General features: G+C 30.1%; 3 protein-coding genes across 4 annotated transcripts; 2 read left to right on the forward strand and 1 right to left on the reverse strand.

Moving 5' to 3' along the window:
• The first annotated feature begins 2151 nt into the window (after positions 1 to 2151).
• LOC131845397 (FUN14 domain-containing protein 1A-like) lies at positions 2152 to 8445 on the forward strand. 2 transcript variants are annotated; one of them, XM_059194454.1, is made up of 3 exons: positions 2152 to 2353; positions 3120 to 3315; positions 7449 to 8445. In XM_059194454.1, exons 1-3 carry the CDS (start codon positions 2211 to 2213, stop codon positions 7629 to 7631), a joined length of 522 nt encoding a protein of 173 aa, XP_059050437.1. In that variant the 5' UTR covers positions 2152 to 2210; the 3' UTR covers positions 7632 to 8445. The 2 variants fall into 2 exon arrangements, with proteins under 2 accessions (XP_059050437.1, XP_059050439.1); XM_059194456.1 differs by lacking the exon at positions 7449 to 8445 and adding an exon at positions 5156 to 5362.
• A 3178-nt stretch (positions 8446 to 11623) lies between these two features.
• LOC131845407 (uncharacterized) lies at positions 11624 to 14145 on the reverse strand. The gene is made up of 4 exons (XM_059194471.1): positions 13688 to 14145; positions 12819 to 12982; positions 12009 to 12098; positions 11624 to 11735 (listed from the first exon to the last, which is right to left on the reverse strand). Exons 1-4 carry the CDS (start codon positions 13793 to 13795, stop codon positions 11639 to 11641), a joined length of 459 nt encoding a protein of 152 aa, XP_059050454.1. The 5' UTR covers positions 13796 to 14145; the 3' UTR covers positions 11624 to 11638.
• Positions 14146 to 15929: 1784 nt separating this feature from the next.
• Positions 15930 to 18564, forward strand: LOC131845395 (nuclear speckle splicing regulatory protein 1-like). Its single transcript, XM_059194452.1, has 5 exons — positions 15930 to 16017; positions 16143 to 16287; positions 17007 to 17204; positions 17594 to 17759; positions 17840 to 18564. Exons 1-5 carry the CDS (start codon positions 16001 to 16003, stop codon positions 18439 to 18441), a joined length of 1128 nt encoding a protein of 375 aa, XP_059050435.1. The 5' UTR covers positions 15930 to 16000; the 3' UTR covers positions 18442 to 18564.
• Positions 18565 to 18572: the final 8 nt, after the last annotated feature.

Below are 18572 nucleotides of genomic sequence, written 5' to 3' on the forward strand. Positions count from 1 at the left end.
ATGCGAGCAGCGCAGGACCGATCGTCGTGGAGATCTTTGGGGAGGCCTATGTCCAGCAGTGGACGTGTTCCGGGCTGCGATGATGATGATGATGATTGATATGGATGGATGGATCAACTTTAACAGCAATAAGTGAGAAGTTATTACTGTGATTTAAAATAGGTATATGGCTGAATGCTGAGGGATGCCTGATTAATATGGCAACCCCACCATATCCATCAGCTCTATATTCTCGGAGACAGACATAACCAGGTATCTTAAATAAATATACCGGTTTCAGCCAAGTCTCTTGAAGAACACAGATAAAAGGTTTATAAGTATTAATTAAATAAAACAAATCAGATTTTTTTTTAGTTATACTGCGGCAGTTCCACTGGAGAACTTTGGCTTGTTTGTCCATTATTGTTGTCGTTTAAGATATTAATAAATGAATTAGTAAGTGAAGCAACGTTGGACGGTTGTAAGAAGTTACACTGGGTTAACAAATTTAAAAGAGCTATTATTATTTCAGAAATTGATTGTTTCGATTCATTTTGCTGTTTATAACCACATCCATCTGCTGGAGTAGGTGGACTGTAGTCTTTAATTAAATTAGCATATTCCTCACGATTAAAACCATATGTTGGTTTTGGTGGTTGACGAGACTTTTCTATAACTGTTTATAACTATATCAGCATATGGTTTCCTAGCAGGAGGGTGTAATTTACTGGCTTCAGCATAAGATACACAGCTTTTTGCCATTGTCTCTTTAATAGCCTTTTGTCTAGTCAGTTCTGGACATTGTTTGCTATTTGACTGGTGTCCACCTTGGCATAAACAGCAAGAAAAGTTATCTTCTTCAACAGAACAGGATTCACCAGTATGGCCCTTGCCACATTTATAGCAACGTGGTACAAATCTATATTGGTTCTTAACATGTCCATATCGACAGCAATTATAACACTGAATAGTGGGATAAATATATAAATCAACAGGTATGGAATTATAACATATAAAAACTCGTTTGGGTAGTACCTGTCCATCAAAAGTAATGACAATGGTTTCTGTCTCTATGAATTCAGATATCCCATTAACAAATGTTTTTCTCTTCAGACGTCTAACTTTTAATATTTTACCATATCTTAATGGTAGAGAAATATTTTCTATGATTTCCTCATCAGACCAGTTAACAGGGACACCCCTTATTCATCCCATTCTAGTTAAGTTAAAAGCTGGTATGAAAGCATTATAGTTATATTTCTTTAAATCTGCACTATCTAGGAAGGAATTTGCATCCTTATATTGTGAGAATGATATGGATAATCTATTCCTGCCAATTTTTTTAAGACTACCATCAACAACAACATTTTTGTAAAAGCTTTTTTTAAGATAACGGCCAAAGTCTATAGGGTGAAGTGTAGTTTAGCATCCGGTGAAGACAGAATCTTTTGAATATGAACTATGAATGGAGCAGCATCATGGGACTGGTAGTAAACTCTACTAATAGAAGTTTGTGGGCGAGTTGAATCATTATCGTGATTATTTATTAAACCAGGGTTAGAAGTTTCTTGTTTATCCACATTATTTACTAAAGATGTATTGAAGTTTCTTTCTTTTCATTAAAATCATCGCATAGACATGAATATTTATTTTTACTAGTGTCAGCACCTCGATTCCTCCTACGTTTTTTATTGCAATGCTTGCAAATATTCGCTATTGCAGATTAATGCTTACGTTTTGTACCCGAATGATCAGATAAATTAAATGAACAGTCTGTGTCCATGGAATCTTCATTATTACTTATAGTTACGTGTAGAGCGACCTCGGGGGCGGTACCCCGGGGTCCTCCAGTGGGTTCATATATAATAAAATACAGAGACTTACCTAATATTGCTGCTACTAATAAACTAATGAATAATAGATAAATGAATGTAATGAAAAATACACTATTTACAATTTATCTGATCAATATTCAAATATTAATAATTTACTACTCAAAAAATACGACCGCCAAACTTTGTGTTTCCCGCCCTTTTTTTCCAACTTGAGTTAACTCGACATCATATGCTATGACATTTATATGCTATATGTCAGTCAGTACTCAGAGTAGTATATTCTTTGGTACTCAGTCAGTACATGGTCAGTATTACTCATTACTACGACTAATAGTGCTGATATATATAAATTTTATTGTTTAAAACGATTTTAATACTTTAATTGATTTCACCGTGATGGCTAAACCGAAAACTGATGATGCTTCTGAAGATGCAAAGAAGATTGTAGATGACGCTAAAAATTTTATTGAAAAAGCGATATCAGACATTGGGAAAACTTCCGCAACAAAGCAACTAATTTTAGGCACTGCGTCAGGATGGTATGTAATGCACAATGTTCATTGTGTTTATAATTAATATTATAGCGCAAGTAATCTTGATTTTATTTTTGTTTCACATTTACAGACTGGTTTAGCATTATATACTTATGTCGGCTTTTTATTTTGAATTAAGAAATCAAGTCTCACCTTAAGGTGAGATCAGTAAACCACAGCTATTTCTCAAAATTGTTTTACTTTTTCAACAGTACATGTATTCGTCTAGAGTGATTTCATATTGCCTATGCTATCTAGATTTACTTATTTTAAATATTTTTATCACTTAATATTCATTAAGTTTTTAGGAATAATAAACAAAATAATATACATATTATTATTTGTATACTACTTTTAATAACTATTGATAGAGCATCCTTATTTGTATGTCCTTACAATGTTTGTAAATCCAGTTTCTGTTGTAGATATATTTTTCTCTTTATATATATTTTTGTAATATAATTTATTCCTTTGTTTTTTATTCCGTTATTTGTTGATTCTATACTTCATCAATTTTGTTACCATAAAAAGTAAGTTAGACCATAGTCACTATAAACCAGTTTGCATAGACAGTCTCAAATTAAAATCAAAACTAAATTATTTTCAAATTTTTATTAAATAACCTTTTCTTTTCTATGTTAAAAATTGAAAAATATTATATGTCATATTTTTAAGAAAGAGGTAATAATAGAATAGCCTTCTGAAGGAATATATTTTTATTATATGTCTATATCCTACATGCTAAATTTTTATAAAATATTTTTTTAATTAGGATAACTGGTTTCATAACTATGAAAATTGGGAAGTTTGCTGCTGTCGGTATAGGCGGAGGAGTCATATTGCTACATATAGCAAGCCAAAAAGGCTACATTGATATTAACTGGGACAAAATAAACAAGAGAGTTGATAAAATCAGTGACAAAATTGAAAAGGAAGCAACAGGGAAATCACCAGATTGGTTTGAAAAAGTAAGTACTAGTATATATACTGATTTCCACTTTAGTACATAAATTAAAATTTAAAGATGTCTGAATTACCTGACATAATTTTGCTGTAGATAATGGCATGATCTAAGAAGTACTTAATTTTTTTGTTTAACCAAAATGACTAACAAATTGATGACCAACATGAGTGTGGCCTACATAGCTAATATACCTGTTGCTATGAACAACATCACAGACACCACATTGTCTTGTGAGGCACTCCTCATATGTTGAAATTCCTGTGAATTAAGGTACTTTATACTTTGTACCGGTGAAAGATATATAACAGTTTATAAATATTTCACCGGTCAAACTGGAACACAGTTTTGATGGCTGTGTTTCAAGCTGCTATTTACCAGAAATAGCCGAGACAGAGGTACTCATACCCATGATTTTGGATAATATTGAGGCAGACTTTGTTTTTGATACCACTATGTCTATAGTTTCACACATAATTGAGTTGGTGCAATTGACTTGTATAATATTAAGGTTTACTTACTACTAACAATGCTACATTTTTGTGTAACAACTAAATAAATGAGGTAAAGGTAGAATTATTATTGTACAGTATCTTTATTTACAACAGTTAATGCATATTTTAAAAAATTAGTGAATATTTAAACATAATAACCTGTAAGCACCTATTTCAGAAGTATTTACTTGATTATGATACTGAAACTAATCATAAACTGTAAGTACAGTAAAACTGTTGATATATAGTACCTAGCAATTTGGGATAGCTTTACCAAATACTTGAACTCAATGAATTACTTTGGTAGACAGCACTGCAAATTGTTCTCAAGTTGAGTAATGACATATCATATAGGGAATGAAATATTTTCAGAGTTTGGCAATTCTTCATATAAAAGTAACTTAAAGGTTTACTTTATTTGCTAAGAAAATTTGTCAATAATACATATATCCTATGTAGAAACTAATTGAGCCAAAAATAATTCTAAACTAGTGCCAATTATTACTGTCGCCGTAATCATTGAATCACTGTTCCCAACAATAAATTGTATTTTTATCTAAATGACAATCTGTGCTATCTTAACCAAATGTTCGTGGTATTCTTCTACGGTTGGTATTCATTGTATAAATCAGCATAATTTAGCTTTCCTCAATAATGTGAGTCACGTCATATATGCCTATTTACGTTGTTGTCATTTAAGCAGCTTTAATTATTAATTTCAACCCATCTAAGATATTACATATAATAATATCTTTTTCTGCTTTTTATTTTGTAAAATGCAATATATATTTTTTAATTTATGCACTACCATGCTATGAACTGAGTAGTACCTACCTGTACTCGTATTTTAATTATCGAAAACACATATTCACCAAGGTAAACAGTATGTATATTTAGACAATACAATAAAGACATAAAATATACCTACTACACCCACAAATTTCAGATTACTCGGTTTTTCTTTTTCACGTCTACACTCTTTTTCTTCTTCACTCTTTTTCTACCCTATTAGCAATTATATCTTTAAATCAAATATTATACCAAATCTTAATTTATTTTATTGTGGATGATACGAACTGAATCTCTATTAAATACTGATGCAAATTCTTAATCATTAAGTTCTCTATTAAAAAGACGCTAGAAGACTAGATATCGAAACATTTATTCTATTGATATTCATAAAAGAAATTCAAATCCGAACTTGATTTGTTAGGCTAAATTACTTGAAATTGCGATGTCTCCGTGGAAAATTACTTATATTTTTGTGGTCACACTAAAATGGTTAGGGATAATTAAAAAAGTCCGAGTTACATTTATTCATGTTTCCATTTAATATTATTTATTTTGTTGCAGGTGTTATCATTTGTCAAAACCAATTCATATTATTCAGCAGGGTTCACAGGAGGATTATTTTTTGGCATTGCTTCTTCTTAAATTACAAATTTAATTTAAGTATACACATTGGAATAGTAATTGTTAGTAAACATTTCATAACGACAATTTGTCTCATTACGTTATACGGACCAGATGATTAATAAGTGCATAATTATCTAATGATGCTCGGAGTCACGCATAGTGCAAAAATATAGGCAAGTCAAGAAGGGCTATTTTTCATATTTTGAGGGTCTGATTATTATGAATGTTGACTCACAATTGTTGCTCAAATTTATTGATTGGAGACTAAGGTCCTCTGATTCACTATTTGAACAATTCACATTCTAAGGATAGCTAATCCACAACTAATAATAAATATGTAGTCCTTGAAATGAACTGGAAAACTCTTGGGACCTACCGAAATCCACGGGTCTACCGTGGATGAGTATGATGGAGATCGGGTAACAACGTTTTATGCAACTATTATGCATATACACCACTTGGAAGAAATTCTCATAATAAGATAACATTTAAATAATTAATGTAGGTATTTTTGAAAAGGTCTTCAATTGTGAATAGTGATTATCAATAATTGAGTCCATAACCTGTAGTACACAAAGACAACATTTAGCGCCAAACTAATTTTCTTTTGTAAATTGTAGCTCTGTAAAAAGTAAAGTGGTGCTGGACATTTTATGTTGACGATAGTACAAACATTTGTAACAAAAGTAGTTTTGAAAATCCATGGTGCATTAGGAAAATGTAAATGGGCACGCCCTACATAAATATAATATGGCGTGTCATATGTCAAAAAATGGCTAGATATTTAATTAAAAATAAATAAATAGGTTACTATTGCGGTTATAAAGCTTTTAGTTTCGAGTACCATAACCAATAGCATAAAAACAAGTAGTTTTCATCAGTTGTTTTTTTAAATTTTGTCATAAAGTAATGCTGTTACATTATATTCTTGTTTATTAAAATGGTTGTTATTTATATTCTCATTTTATATCGTACTTGTATTTATAGATGATATTAGAGATCTAAAACGGAATTACATTTTTTATTTTCCTTTCTAAAACTATATCAATTGCCATATCGACAAAGGTATGTTCCTGACGCTCCTTTTATGGTGCAACCTAGAGTTCAGTTGGAAATTGGATCTAAATATACTCTAATGTCTAATGACTAACTTTGCACATTGAATCCAATCGTCTATTCAGCTTGAAGTAAAATTTAATGTAGTTGCCCTTCACTGGTTACTACATCATAATTTAGCTATATAAATAAAAATCAAATGCCGATTGTATATAAGACCATCATATTCGGCTGTACATATTTTTTGTTGAAAATTACCACGACAATTTTTGTATGAAAGAAAATCTTGAAAAATGTAGGGAAAAAGAAAATAAATTAACCTACCACACTTACCATAATCACACAACTATTTATATGTTATGTTATATGTTAACACCTATGTGTTAACATATAACACTAATGTTAGTTGTAGATACTTATATGATATTATCTATCTTCTATAGGATTTCAAACTAAATAAATATTGACATATTTATAATAATATTAATAAAACTGGACAATCCACACAGTGCTATGTAGTCCCAAGCTAATAAGAGCTTGTTATGAGTACTAGACAACTAATATAAATATCATTTTTTAAATACATACATAATATACAATACATAGAAAACACCCTAACTCATAAAACAATCGTATTCATAAATACAAATGTTTGTACCTTGCGAGGAACCGAATGCGCGACCATCTGAAGTAAGACGATATCACTAAGGCCGTTGACAACGTTGACGATTTGACAAATATACTGTTTATAGTAAGCTAAGTCCGGGATATAACCCGCGTGAAATTTGTAGCCTGTTTTATTCTGACGTATGATATATGACTGTAAACTTTCATCAAAATCCGTTCAATAGTGTTTGAGTGTGAAAGAGTAACAAACATCCAGTCATCTTTGCCATTTATAATATTAATAATAAGATTACAGAAGTAAAAACAGTTATTTCCATACTAATATTAGAAATGCGAAAGTATGTATGACTGTCTGCTATCTTTTTACGTCTGAACGGATCTTAACGAATTTTGGTGTACCTAAAGGTAGACGGTATCTCAAATTCATCAGGCGAAGTCGCTGGACTAATAAAGTGTAGCTACCTCAAGTATAAAAAACGTATAAAGGTGTTACCTAGTTTACAAATTAATATAATGTGTAATAATTTATATGAATAAATTGTTATAGGTAGAACGATTCGTGGATCGAAAAATGGATAAAGCTGAAAATTTACTGAAGAAAAAAGAAGTGAAAGCAAAACGTTGGTATAATAATTTCACAGGAGATGATCATTATCGTGCGACCGAAACACACGTTTTTCTAGCATCTTTTATGGCAGGCATGGCTGTTGGTCTAGTCTGTGGCAAATAAAAAAATGTGTCTATTTCTATTTTTCTTAAGTAGAATATGTTACACCATTTTAAATCCTCTTTAGCGCTAAACGTTATAGGTCCTATTAATTTGATACATCTTAACTATACAACAACAATTTATTAGGATGCATATGAATATATGTATAAATAATTATTATTTAGTTATACAGTGTGATTAACAAACGTGCAATGTTTATATTTTAGATTAATAAGTACACGTTTTAAATATTGTGTAATAAAAATAATTAATTTGTACTCTGTTATATTAAAATAATGTAATCGCAGTATTATTTAATTCGAAATACTAAGTCATTAATTTTTCTAGATGTTTATTGTACACTAGATATTTTCTGCGGCTTCACTCGAAATAAGGTAATACACAAATTACCCTAACTTATTTAAAACGACTCGAAATGTTTAATTTATAATATCTATAAATAATTTCTTAATATATAATGTTAATAAATAAATATTTTTATTGTACACCGGCTTCACCTGCCGATATCTTCCGTTCCTGTAATAATTACGGTATCAGATGTCTAATCGGTACGTGATTACATATAGCTACCTCCCTATACAATTTAATTTAAGATCTTGACAAAACTACGATAAAATTACTTATTTATAGTTGAGGTATTAAGATGTAATCATCCTATGAAGGGGTTCATGGAATAAGTGCATTTTAATACCTATATTACATGGATTTTAATAAACAGATGGCAATATTTGTTTTACATTATGATCTTGTTAAAAAATATCAATGTATCCTACTATAATTATATGTCGAAACTACAAACGACAATAAAGAAATGATGATGATCATACTATTTTATTACGATATTATGCCTTTTTCAATAACAACAGGTATATAATCGGCTACAGCACAATACTATAGTCACGGTCGTAGTATTCCATTTTTTTTATTAGTTACTTTATAATTCTTGTAGTGGTACTGTTTTTTTTTTTCAAACTATAAAGCTGTTATCGCAACTGGACTTTACAACTTTATCGAACGATTGGGAGCGAGTGCAGATGGCATTCCAAACCCGCAGACTTATGGAGTAGGAGAAGGCCATACCACATTAGTATGAAGTCACCGCTAGAAGTTCAAGCCTCGGCTCAGGCCGTTGAAAGTTTTAATCCAGGGATTTGTCGATTTGAACGTAGTATTCTATCGATCGAAGGGGTGACCTGGGGCGTCTGTGTGGAGCGATCATACTCGCGCTGGATGGTATGGTCGAGGTCGTCTTTGCCGTCGACAACGATATCGTGTTTGCATGATAACGTGGTAGGTACGGAAGTGGTGGAGTGCACATGTAGGAAAATTTGTTGCCGGTCTGGGGTCGCCGAGATCAAGATAAGAACGTCCCTCAGGCGGCGTAAGACTATCCTTCATGAAGTTTTGATGGTGGGCAACCCCGAACCGCGCTAGTGACGAAGACGTTCGTTAATTGGCTATACTAAAAAATTCTTCAGAAATTAACATTCAAATTATTCTAGCAGTGACATTGTGGAGGTCGACATGATGGCGTTATTGCTGTCAGTGGTACTAAAATCTCCACTCCAGAGACACGGGGGTTGGTACCTCCGGAGATGCAGGCCGTTCGCCCCGAGGCTTCTTTACGAATATAAATATACATATATATATATATATATATTCTTTAATGTATATATACATTAGAGAAGATATATACATCTATACATATAAATAAAATTGGAGTGTCTGTTTGTAATATTTAAATAACCGTTTTTTACTACATGCATATGAATATAAATACGGTACATACACCAAAATAATTTGTTTTACAATTTTTTAGAGTCCGACTGAAACTGAAACCGAAACTCACGTGATCAAGTATAAAATTCCTTAAAATACCGAAATTTGGTGCATTTTACCCATTATTCTGCATTAATTAAGGCGTTAAATGGAAACGCCGTAGGTGTATTAAGTTTGTTGTAATCATTTATTTTATTTTTTATTTAATATAATACCTATAAAAAAAAATTTTTTTTTTAAACCTTTCACATAAGGCAGTATGTCCACTATTATGAGATCCATTATAGTTTTATCAATCCTTTTTGTAATTTGATGATTATCAGGCCACAGTACAACTTTAGGTTTAGAGGTCAAAATGATCAGAAGTTAGACGGCGTACACGACAACTTCAATTTTATAAAAATAATGTTAAACTCCACGCGGACATAGTCGCGTGTACAGCTAGTTAAAAATAAAATTGTATTCAAATTATTTTTTTCCATTCTATTAACTCAAATTATTTTTAACATTACAATATTGTTCTAAAATATTGATTTTATGTCAATTTTATATGAACTGCTATGTCACAACTTAACAATAGATTGTCAGATTTTGTAGCTATGAATGTACTAATGTGGCATCGGAACATTTACATGATTCCATACAAGTAGATGAGATTAATAATTAAAAGGTTGTGTCATAAACATTGGAGCCAAAGAGGGCCATCCACTTCATTTACGGTATGGGTTCCAGTATCAAATATTTTCACCGTTGCTTCTCAATACATCTACGAAAATATCATGTATGCCAGGAAAAACATTGACAGTTTAGTTATTACACTAATAAAAGCTTACGTAATATCAACAAACTAGTTTTACCTAAGTGCCGTTTGACGAAAGTACATATACTTAAAATGAATGACTAAAATTTTTGATGGAAATTGCGTAAGGTTTTGCGTACAGACCTGCCAGAGTCTGTACTCAATTTTCCAGAAAAATTCAAATGTCTTATAAAATATTATATTTTTAAAAAGCTTATTATAAAATTGAACAATTTATAGATATTTTCTACAAAAACATTATCAGTTTTTGTAGAAAATATCTAACTTAAAATTCATAGCGCTGACAATGTTTTCTGATTGAACAGAGATTAAGTGCGTAGCGGTTTCTATGTTAATTGTCGCATGTCTAATCCTTGTTAATGTAAATATAACTAAAACAATATTTATATAAAAGAGCAACACATAAGCTTCTTGTGATAAGTCTGCATTCCGAATGAGCGATAGAATAAAAAGACTTGACTATTCAAAAGTGCTTATATTAATTTTATTTGAAAAAAGCTTATTTCTATTTCTTTAGTCATCAAGAAATATTATTTACATAGTAATTAAACAATTCTTTGGAAGGTAAACTTTCTAAATATGCCTTGAAATCTGATATGTATTTTTTTTTCAATAAAGATACAGCTCTCCTATAACGGTTTTTCTCGGTCCTGGTAAGTTGAGACCACGATAAGTCTCTGTTTCTATTTTGTTCTTGAATCATTTCAAATAATTCTTTTGAATGGCTGTAAAAAAAGCAATTATTGTTAATTTATGGTCTTGCTAGAGAAAAATCTTGATTTTCTAAACAAAAGGTATCATGCACTATATTACCATGTACTATAGGTACCATGTAATACGTCATTAATAATAAGGTACTAAGGACTCTTAAATTCTCATAGTTTAATATTAGGGCTTTTTTTTTATTCCCATTCATTCATTATGATTGACCCATAAACTTTTTTGAGTCAGTTTCGTCAACAGATTAATGGGCAGAATATCTATTTATTTATAAATAACAACTATATTAATTTGGGTCAATTGTGAAGAACTTTTTAGGTAATGAGAGTACAGGCAGAAATTTCCTTGTATGTTCACTGACTTCAAAATTAATATTAATGCATTATATGCTAATATTTTTGCTTACCTCACAATTGGAGGCATAGGTTCAATCAATATAGGCTCGGAATGTGTCGGTTGGTTGTCGCTGTTGACTTCTTTATTACAATGAACAGGAATTTCGTTTCTGAAACAAGTGAATTTTCATTACAATGAAAGGTTTACACTTAAGCAAAATATCAGAATCTACATATACCCGAAAATAATATGTACTAATCTTTGAAAGTGCAGTATTTAGTCTAGTTGTGGTAGCAATGCACTCTAGTGCTGACTACAAATGTTTTAAATAGATTTTAATTAAAAATTATACTTACAAAGAATGTGATGACATTTCTCTAGCAATATTATCAGTTTCATGAAGTGTATTATTAATTGATAAATCATCTTGGTGATCTATGTCTGAAATTCTGAAATATAATAAATAAATTCAGTTTAAGAATAACAAGCAGTGAACAACTGCTTGGGTATTTTATTTCATAATACCATTTTGACTTTATTACTATGTAAAGCAAAAATCTTGTACATAGTAAATTGATAACAATATCTAGTATTGTGTAAAAGCTATACAAATTTAAGTCCATGGACTGATATTACTAGGTAAAGAGACTAGACAGAAATTACTCTCTTGACAAGCTTTAAAATTATAATTATATAATTGTAGCAGATTAATTATTTTTCACCTAACGTTTGGAGCCACAGGCTCGAAATGTGTCTGTTGGATGTTGTTTTGCAGTTCTTCAATAGAATTTGACAAAACAGGAATATCATTTCTGAAACAAGTGGAGTTTAATTACAATTCATGAAGTCACTTAAGCCTCAAAACAAGTTGCACAAAATATTGGAATATGCATATCCTAGAAAATATTACACACTAATTTTTCACAGTCTAGTTAACCTAAAGTTGAGGTAGCAATGCACTCTAGTGATAACTATAAATATTATAAGTAGATTTTATTTAAAAATTATACTTACAAAGAATCTGAGGATAGTTGCCTGGCCATATTATTACTTTCATGAACTCTATTTTTCAAATCACCTTGATGATCCAAGTCTGAAGTACTGAAACATAAAATAAATAAAAATATTATATACTACCAGGTATTTATTACACTTCTGTCCATGCCTGAGTATCAAAAACAAAGATTTGGCAGGTAGATAAGATTATTACCAACTATAAATATATTATATAGTATGTCAGTATGTCCTGTTGTGTATAAGTATCAATGGAATCTTGAAAACATTGAAAATTAAAATGACTTATGGTTTAATAATGGTCAATGACAACCACTACTATAAATTCAATTACTGATATAATATTTGATGTTCAAATCAACTCCCTCATCATATTTTTATTAGTATAATAACCTTAGAGTAACCTTAGAGTGTTATTATTACTTTATTTTATAAAAATTCAAATATATTTTCATTACATAATAATTATTAACTGCTAAAATAAAAAAAATAAAGAACATTTATTAACTGTAAAATACCTTTTCTGTTTTTTCTTTAGATAGGGTTGTGTTTGTTTTAAATAATTTGCTAATTTATCCCTCTGTTTCTTTCTGCATTCATTATATTTATTTACAAATTGCAATTTTTCTTCATCACTTAGTGTAGTCCAAGACTTTGTTGCTTCCAGAACAATTTTATCACCCTTAAAACATAGTATAAATAATCCATCAGTTTTTATAGGCTTATTATTGGATAGGAATGTAAAATATATAGAATATATGATTAAATATATTCTATATGAATTTGTGATTGCACACTGCAATTTATTCTTTTATTTAAGAATATATTTAATGAATATTGTTTCCACATAATATTTCCAAAATTTGCCAAGGCAGACTTTGAAAAAAGTAGTTTACATGAGACCACCTCAGTAGCACTTTTATCACTTTTTCAACCATGAATCATTTTGCTTTGTCTTGACATCAGGCTAAATTGAATAAAACATAACAATTTGGATTACTTTTTCATATGGATCATAATGGAATGATCTATTTCACTATACACTGAGACCATCAATAAAGACAAACAATGCTCATCATGGCAAATTGATCAGAAATTAATAACGATGGTCTCCAGGGGGAAACGCGTGAAGGTAACCCAATAACATCTTAATTGTACTGGGCATAACATGTAAACTTGATGCCTATGGTGCTATTCCTATATATAGGTAACAGTTAGCACTTATCACCAGCCCAGCCGCTAGTTCGCATGGCATTCTAATTATAATTAAAATAACATATTTTCTAGGAAAGGATGTTTTGTATGTAGTATTTTTAAATATGTGCATATACAGTAATGATACTCGCTGCTTATTAATGTTACAGTTTATGTCGAAAAAATTACTTACCATTTGTGTCGTTTGTAACACATCTTTTCTTTTACAATACAGTCGTATATAAAATTGTAATGGAGATTCTGGGTCACTTTCTTTACTTCTGAATCCCATGGCTGACATGATTAATAATTAAATAGGATGGGTAGAATTCGCAAAAATGTAGATCAAAGAATACATTGTAATGGTAGGTATGGTAATTTAAAAGTTTAATAACATAATTACAGATTATATAGAGTTATATCGGTAGCAGCTAATCAGACATAGAGATGTGTCAACTCGAGTTGAGCTAAATTTGAGTTAACTCAACCGGTAAATGAACGAATTAAATGAGAGAGCGAAATTCGTAATTCGTATCATTACTATATTCAATCGAAATGTCGAGTCTTAGAAGGAAATCTATTGTTTGGGACGTTTTCGAATCGCCAGTGATTGGACGTGTAAAATGTAATAAATGGTCCCATTCATCTTAAGTATATAGGAAATACGGACTCGTTACTGAAAAATATAAAAAAAAAGCACTCAGATAGGAGGAGTTGACCAACAGCCATGCATGCGCTCCATAAGTCGTTCCGCGGGTTTAGATTGCCATTTCAAATGGTAATACTATATATATCATAAATACCATACTATATATATATAATAAATACCATTAAACATTTTATTATAATAAAAATGAAACGAAGAGCATCCCAACAAAATGGCAACTTTATTGTCTCAAAAACTAAAATATAAATAAAATAAAAAAATTGCTATAAATGTCCAGTGCTATTTTACATTCGACTAATTTTAAAATAAAATACTGAAAACGACAATTAAAAAACTAAACGAGTACCTTGTAGTCTCAAAAACTGAAATATAAAACAGCTTAAAGTTTAAAAAAAATACGAAAAATAATTATTTGCACTAATTTTCAGTCTCGTTTTACGTAAGAGTAATATTAAAATAAAATGAAATGATAAGTGAATACTCTTATGACAATCGATTAAAACCCGTAATTTATAAAATCGATTATTACTATGAAAATTGATTATTTGAAAACAAATAATCGATTTAAATAAAAATCGATTGTTCTTTAATATCCCTGACTTGAGTTGACACATTTCTATAGTCATATTTTTAATTAGACGAAGTCAACTGACGTTTACTGTGTTGTCAGTATTTGATGAAATAAAAATAGTGTTTGACAAAGTGAATCATTGAAAAAATGAATTAAAATTGCCTCGATAGTGAAATTATGTGCCGAACTAATTTTCAGTTTAGCCGTGCTTTATACATACCAACGAGTTTATATTATGTTCCTATTGTATCTACCTATACTGAAATATTTTAAATAAAGAAAAAAGTGAACTTTTAAGACTGTCCTAATTACAATTCATAATGTAATTGAAACTATAGATGTACAAAATATAACAATATATAACATAATATAGTTAGGTAATAAAAATAAAAAACTGCGCTTATTACAAAATTTGTTTTTATTCATCATCAGATAAAAAAATCATTGTCGCTTTCAGTGACATTAATTATAAATCTGTCTAAAAATTGATAATAATTTATCTTTGAAACAGTGTTTCGCTCCACGTTTCTCCGGAGACTTAAATTGTTCACTTTGTATTATTTTAATAAATTGTAGACTGAGGTCACACCAATTCCCAAAATGTCAGCTGTTTTCGAAATACATTTGTTTTTTTGGGAGCCTCAATAGGTTGCAGCTTTCTCAAATACGTATTTGTAGACGTTTTGCATCATCAGTTTTTCGGTAACGTCTTTCTTGGAGACAAGCTTTGGCTTGACGTGCTTGATTGAGGATCCATATTGTTTGTATGAAACAATATAGTAAATATACAATATACCCAACAATTACCACAAACACAACATGAGGAAAAACTTAATAAAACAGCGTGAGCGCAAAAAAACATTGGTGCTCTCAGACCAGAGGTTAGAAGCCGAATTACGAACAAAATGGCGACAGACGCTCGCGACGTTGATTTGTGTTGGCACTTAGCCGCGCGCTTTGTAATAAGCCGTCAAAAAACTGATTGTAGTTACTAGTAACTTATATAAAGCACTTTTATACAATTTTCTTTTGTAGTTTGTAATGATTAACTATTCACACTCATTGTTCATTCATCTAACTGAGAACTGAACGCATCACTATTACTTTAAATATGGCAACATTATTTTACAATGTGACATTAGCTACTGTGCTAGCTTCGTCTAATTAAAAATACGACTATACTTGTCATGTATTTAATTTAGTAAATAGAATTTCTTGTAATGTATATTATTTAATCCTAATTGATATTACAGAATAATAGAAACAAAATGCCAAAAAACAAAACGTAAGAAAAGAGTATTTCTTCCTACTTTCTTTGCCGAAAGATTTAATTTAAATCCAGGAGCTAGATTTAAAAGGGATTAAAATAATTTTAATCCCTTTTATGACATACATTACTGTTTATTTTAGATACGGATTGATTTTACCAGAGAAGCAAAGAAAACAGCCTGTGTTTCAAGCTACACGTAATGTTTTTGGAGGTGATTCTGAATCCGACGAAGAAACTAATAAGAAACTTGCACTGTTACGGCCAAGTCACAACGTTAACAGACAGGTGCTTAACTTAATTTTTTATGCTTTTGAAATGGCTCTCAATAACGTCCACTGATGATAACCGGTGTAGGTTATTACTGATATGTAGGTTATGACAGAAATTATGATGATTCATTCAAACAACTCACTCATTGCCATTCTAGAGAAATAAGACATATCTTGTAATATCACTGCCTTTCTTCACCCTACAATTGAAGCAGATCCTAAGTCTACCAATTCACTTATTATGCGGCAAGCAAATGGCTCAGACTGTCTTCAGTCAGACCATCATGTAATTCATCTGTAAAGTGCTCTCATAACTTTATTTCAGAAAGCAGTGTATTAATTATAAATTGATTACCATTTCTTATAGATGTTTTCAAAACTTGGAGTTTATTAAAAATATTTTCAGTTTTTAAACCATGAGGTTTTAGATGTGTTGTTTGAAAACCTTAACAGAGAGTTAATTCTATAATACCAGTAGCATATATGAAGTAAGTATAGTTATGTAAAACAATGCTGTATATAGTTTTTACATATTACATGATGAAACTCCTTATGAATAGATAAATTTATTATTTATTTAGTATCCTCATTCTCTATACAGGCAATAAATAGTAGTATAAAACACTACTGTGTTTTATATGTGTACAGTACATGTAGTTGTACTCAACTACATGTACTATACACATTTAAATAAAAAGTGTGTTACCTACATAAAAATTTAATCATTATTCATAGGCGAAAATTGCACAAGAAAATGCAATTAAAGAAGATCCAACTGTCTACCAGTACGATGAGGTATATGATTCTATGTCAAATCAGAAAGAAGAGAAAAAAGCAAAAGTGAAAGAAGACAAGAAGCCACGTTATATAGAAAACTTAATGAAGTCAGCTAATAAAAGAAAAATTGAGAATGAGAGACGTATTGAGAGACAGGTTTGACATTGAAACAATTTATAATATAAATATGTTATATCTCATCATATTAAATTTAGTTTATATCTTCTAACTATAATCTGTCAATTTTAAATATAAAATAATTGTATATATTTACAACTAATTACTTTGAGCAGACTAAGTAAATTGTAGAACATGTTCCACAAAAATCTAGTAATCGAAATTTTACATCTATGTTATGATTTGATTTCGATTTTGAACCAAATGTTTTGTACCTTTTTACTATCAACTATCAAAATAAACTTTTTACTATCAAATACAATTCTATATTTATACCTTAATGTAATTCATATTGCAAGCTTATTTTGTTTACAGATATGATCATATGAGAAAGTAAAAAAGACTTAGATATCATTTATTTATTTTAGATTCAAAAAGAAAGGGAAATGGAGGGAGATGAGTTTGCAGATAAAGAAGTATTTGTGACATCAGCATATAAAAAGAAACTAGAAGAATTAACATTAGAAGAAGAAAGAGAAAAACATGAGGAGTATCTAGAAAGTATAGGAGATGTAACCAAACAAAAAGATTTAGGTATTTTGTATGAAAATAAATTTTAAGTTTCTCTTTTAAATTAATATGTTTACATATTTATGTATCTTTTTTGTTTATAGGTGGATTTTATCGACATTTGTATGAACAAAAATTAGGTAATGGCAAATCTTTAGAAAATGATCAATCAAATAAACATATAGAATCTTCAAATGTAACCCAGAAAAATCCATTACTAGATAACTCAAAATCTGATCTATCAGAAATATCAAGAAAGAGAAATTATAGGAAACGAAGATCATCATCAGATAATATGATACAGCTTTCAGAAGGTGAAATTGATGATTCAGGGGACGAAATAAATCGACTCAATCTCAATGACATCAGAATGGCGAAAAAGTCTAAGAAGAATGAAGAGAATGTAGATGCTGATTCAGATTTTTCAATAGATGAATCAAGTGATGAAGAAAAACGCAATAATGAAATTAAAACACAAAATAATATTGTTTCTGAAGAGGCTTTTAAAAAGCCAATCAAACAAAAGAGTGATGATCAGATTGAAGTTAAGGCAGAGACTAAAAGCTTAGAAAAATCTAATACAAGTGATATCTCTCAAGAAAAAAATAAACCTAAAATTGATATTTGGAAGAAAAGAACAGTTGGAGAAGTGTTTGAACAAGCATTGAAAAGGTATTATGAAAGAAAAGCTTCCAGAGGCTTTTAATAAGTTTAAAATATGATAAAATCAAAATACCTCGTATTTTGGCTACACACGGCAGAGCAGATGTATATAGTACTTGTGCTATGTGAATAGTGCAGGTAGCATATCTCCAAGAATGTTGAAAGTATAATATA

The sequence above is a fragment of the Achroia grisella genome, unplaced genomic scaffold (genome assembly GCF_030625045.1).
Source record: "Achroia grisella isolate CSIRO2021 unplaced genomic scaffold, CSIRO_AGI_Agris_v1 utg4646, whole genome shotgun sequence".
NCBI classification, from domain to species: domain Eukaryota; kingdom Metazoa; phylum Arthropoda; class Insecta; order Lepidoptera; family Pyralidae; genus Achroia; species Achroia grisella.

What these genes read in the sequence shown, in the direction of transcription:
- LOC131845397 (XM_059194454.1), top strand. Translation starts at nt 2,211, where the DNA reads ATGGCTAAACCGAAAACTGATGATGCTTCTGAAGATGCAAAGAAGATT. An exon ending in TTAGGCACTGCGTCAGGATG is followed by an intron (nt 2,354 to 3,119) that starts GTATGTAATGCA and finishes TTTTTTAATTAG; the next exon opens with GATAACTGGTTTCATAACTA. An exon ending in CACCAGATTGGTTTGAAAAA is followed by an intron (nt 3,316 to 7,448) that starts GTAAGTACTAGT and finishes AAATTGTTATAG; the next exon opens with GTAGAACGATTCGTGGATCG.
- LOC131845407 (XM_059194471.1), bottom strand. Translation starts at nt 13,795, where the DNA reads ATGTCAGCCATGGGATTCAGAAGTAAAGAAAGTGACCCAGAATCTCCA. An exon ending in TGTTACAAACGACACAAATG is followed by an intron (nt 12,983 to 13,687) that starts GTAAGTAATTTT and finishes CTATGTTTTAAG; the next exon opens with GGTGATAAAATTGTTCTGGA. An exon ending in CTAAAGAAAAAACAGAAAAG is followed by an intron (nt 12,099 to 12,818) that starts GTATTTTACAGT and finishes CACTTGTTTCAG; the next exon opens with AAATGATATTCCTGTTTTGT.
- LOC131845395 (XM_059194452.1), top strand. An exon ending in GTCACAACGTTAACAGACAG is followed by an intron (nt 16,288 to 17,006) that starts GTGCTTAACTTA and finishes CATTATTCATAG; the next exon opens with GCGAAAATTGCACAAGAAAA. An exon ending in AGAGACGTATTGAGAGACAG is followed by an intron (nt 17,205 to 17,593) that starts GTTTGACATTGA and finishes TATTTATTTTAG; the next exon opens with ATTCAAAAAGAAAGGGAAAT.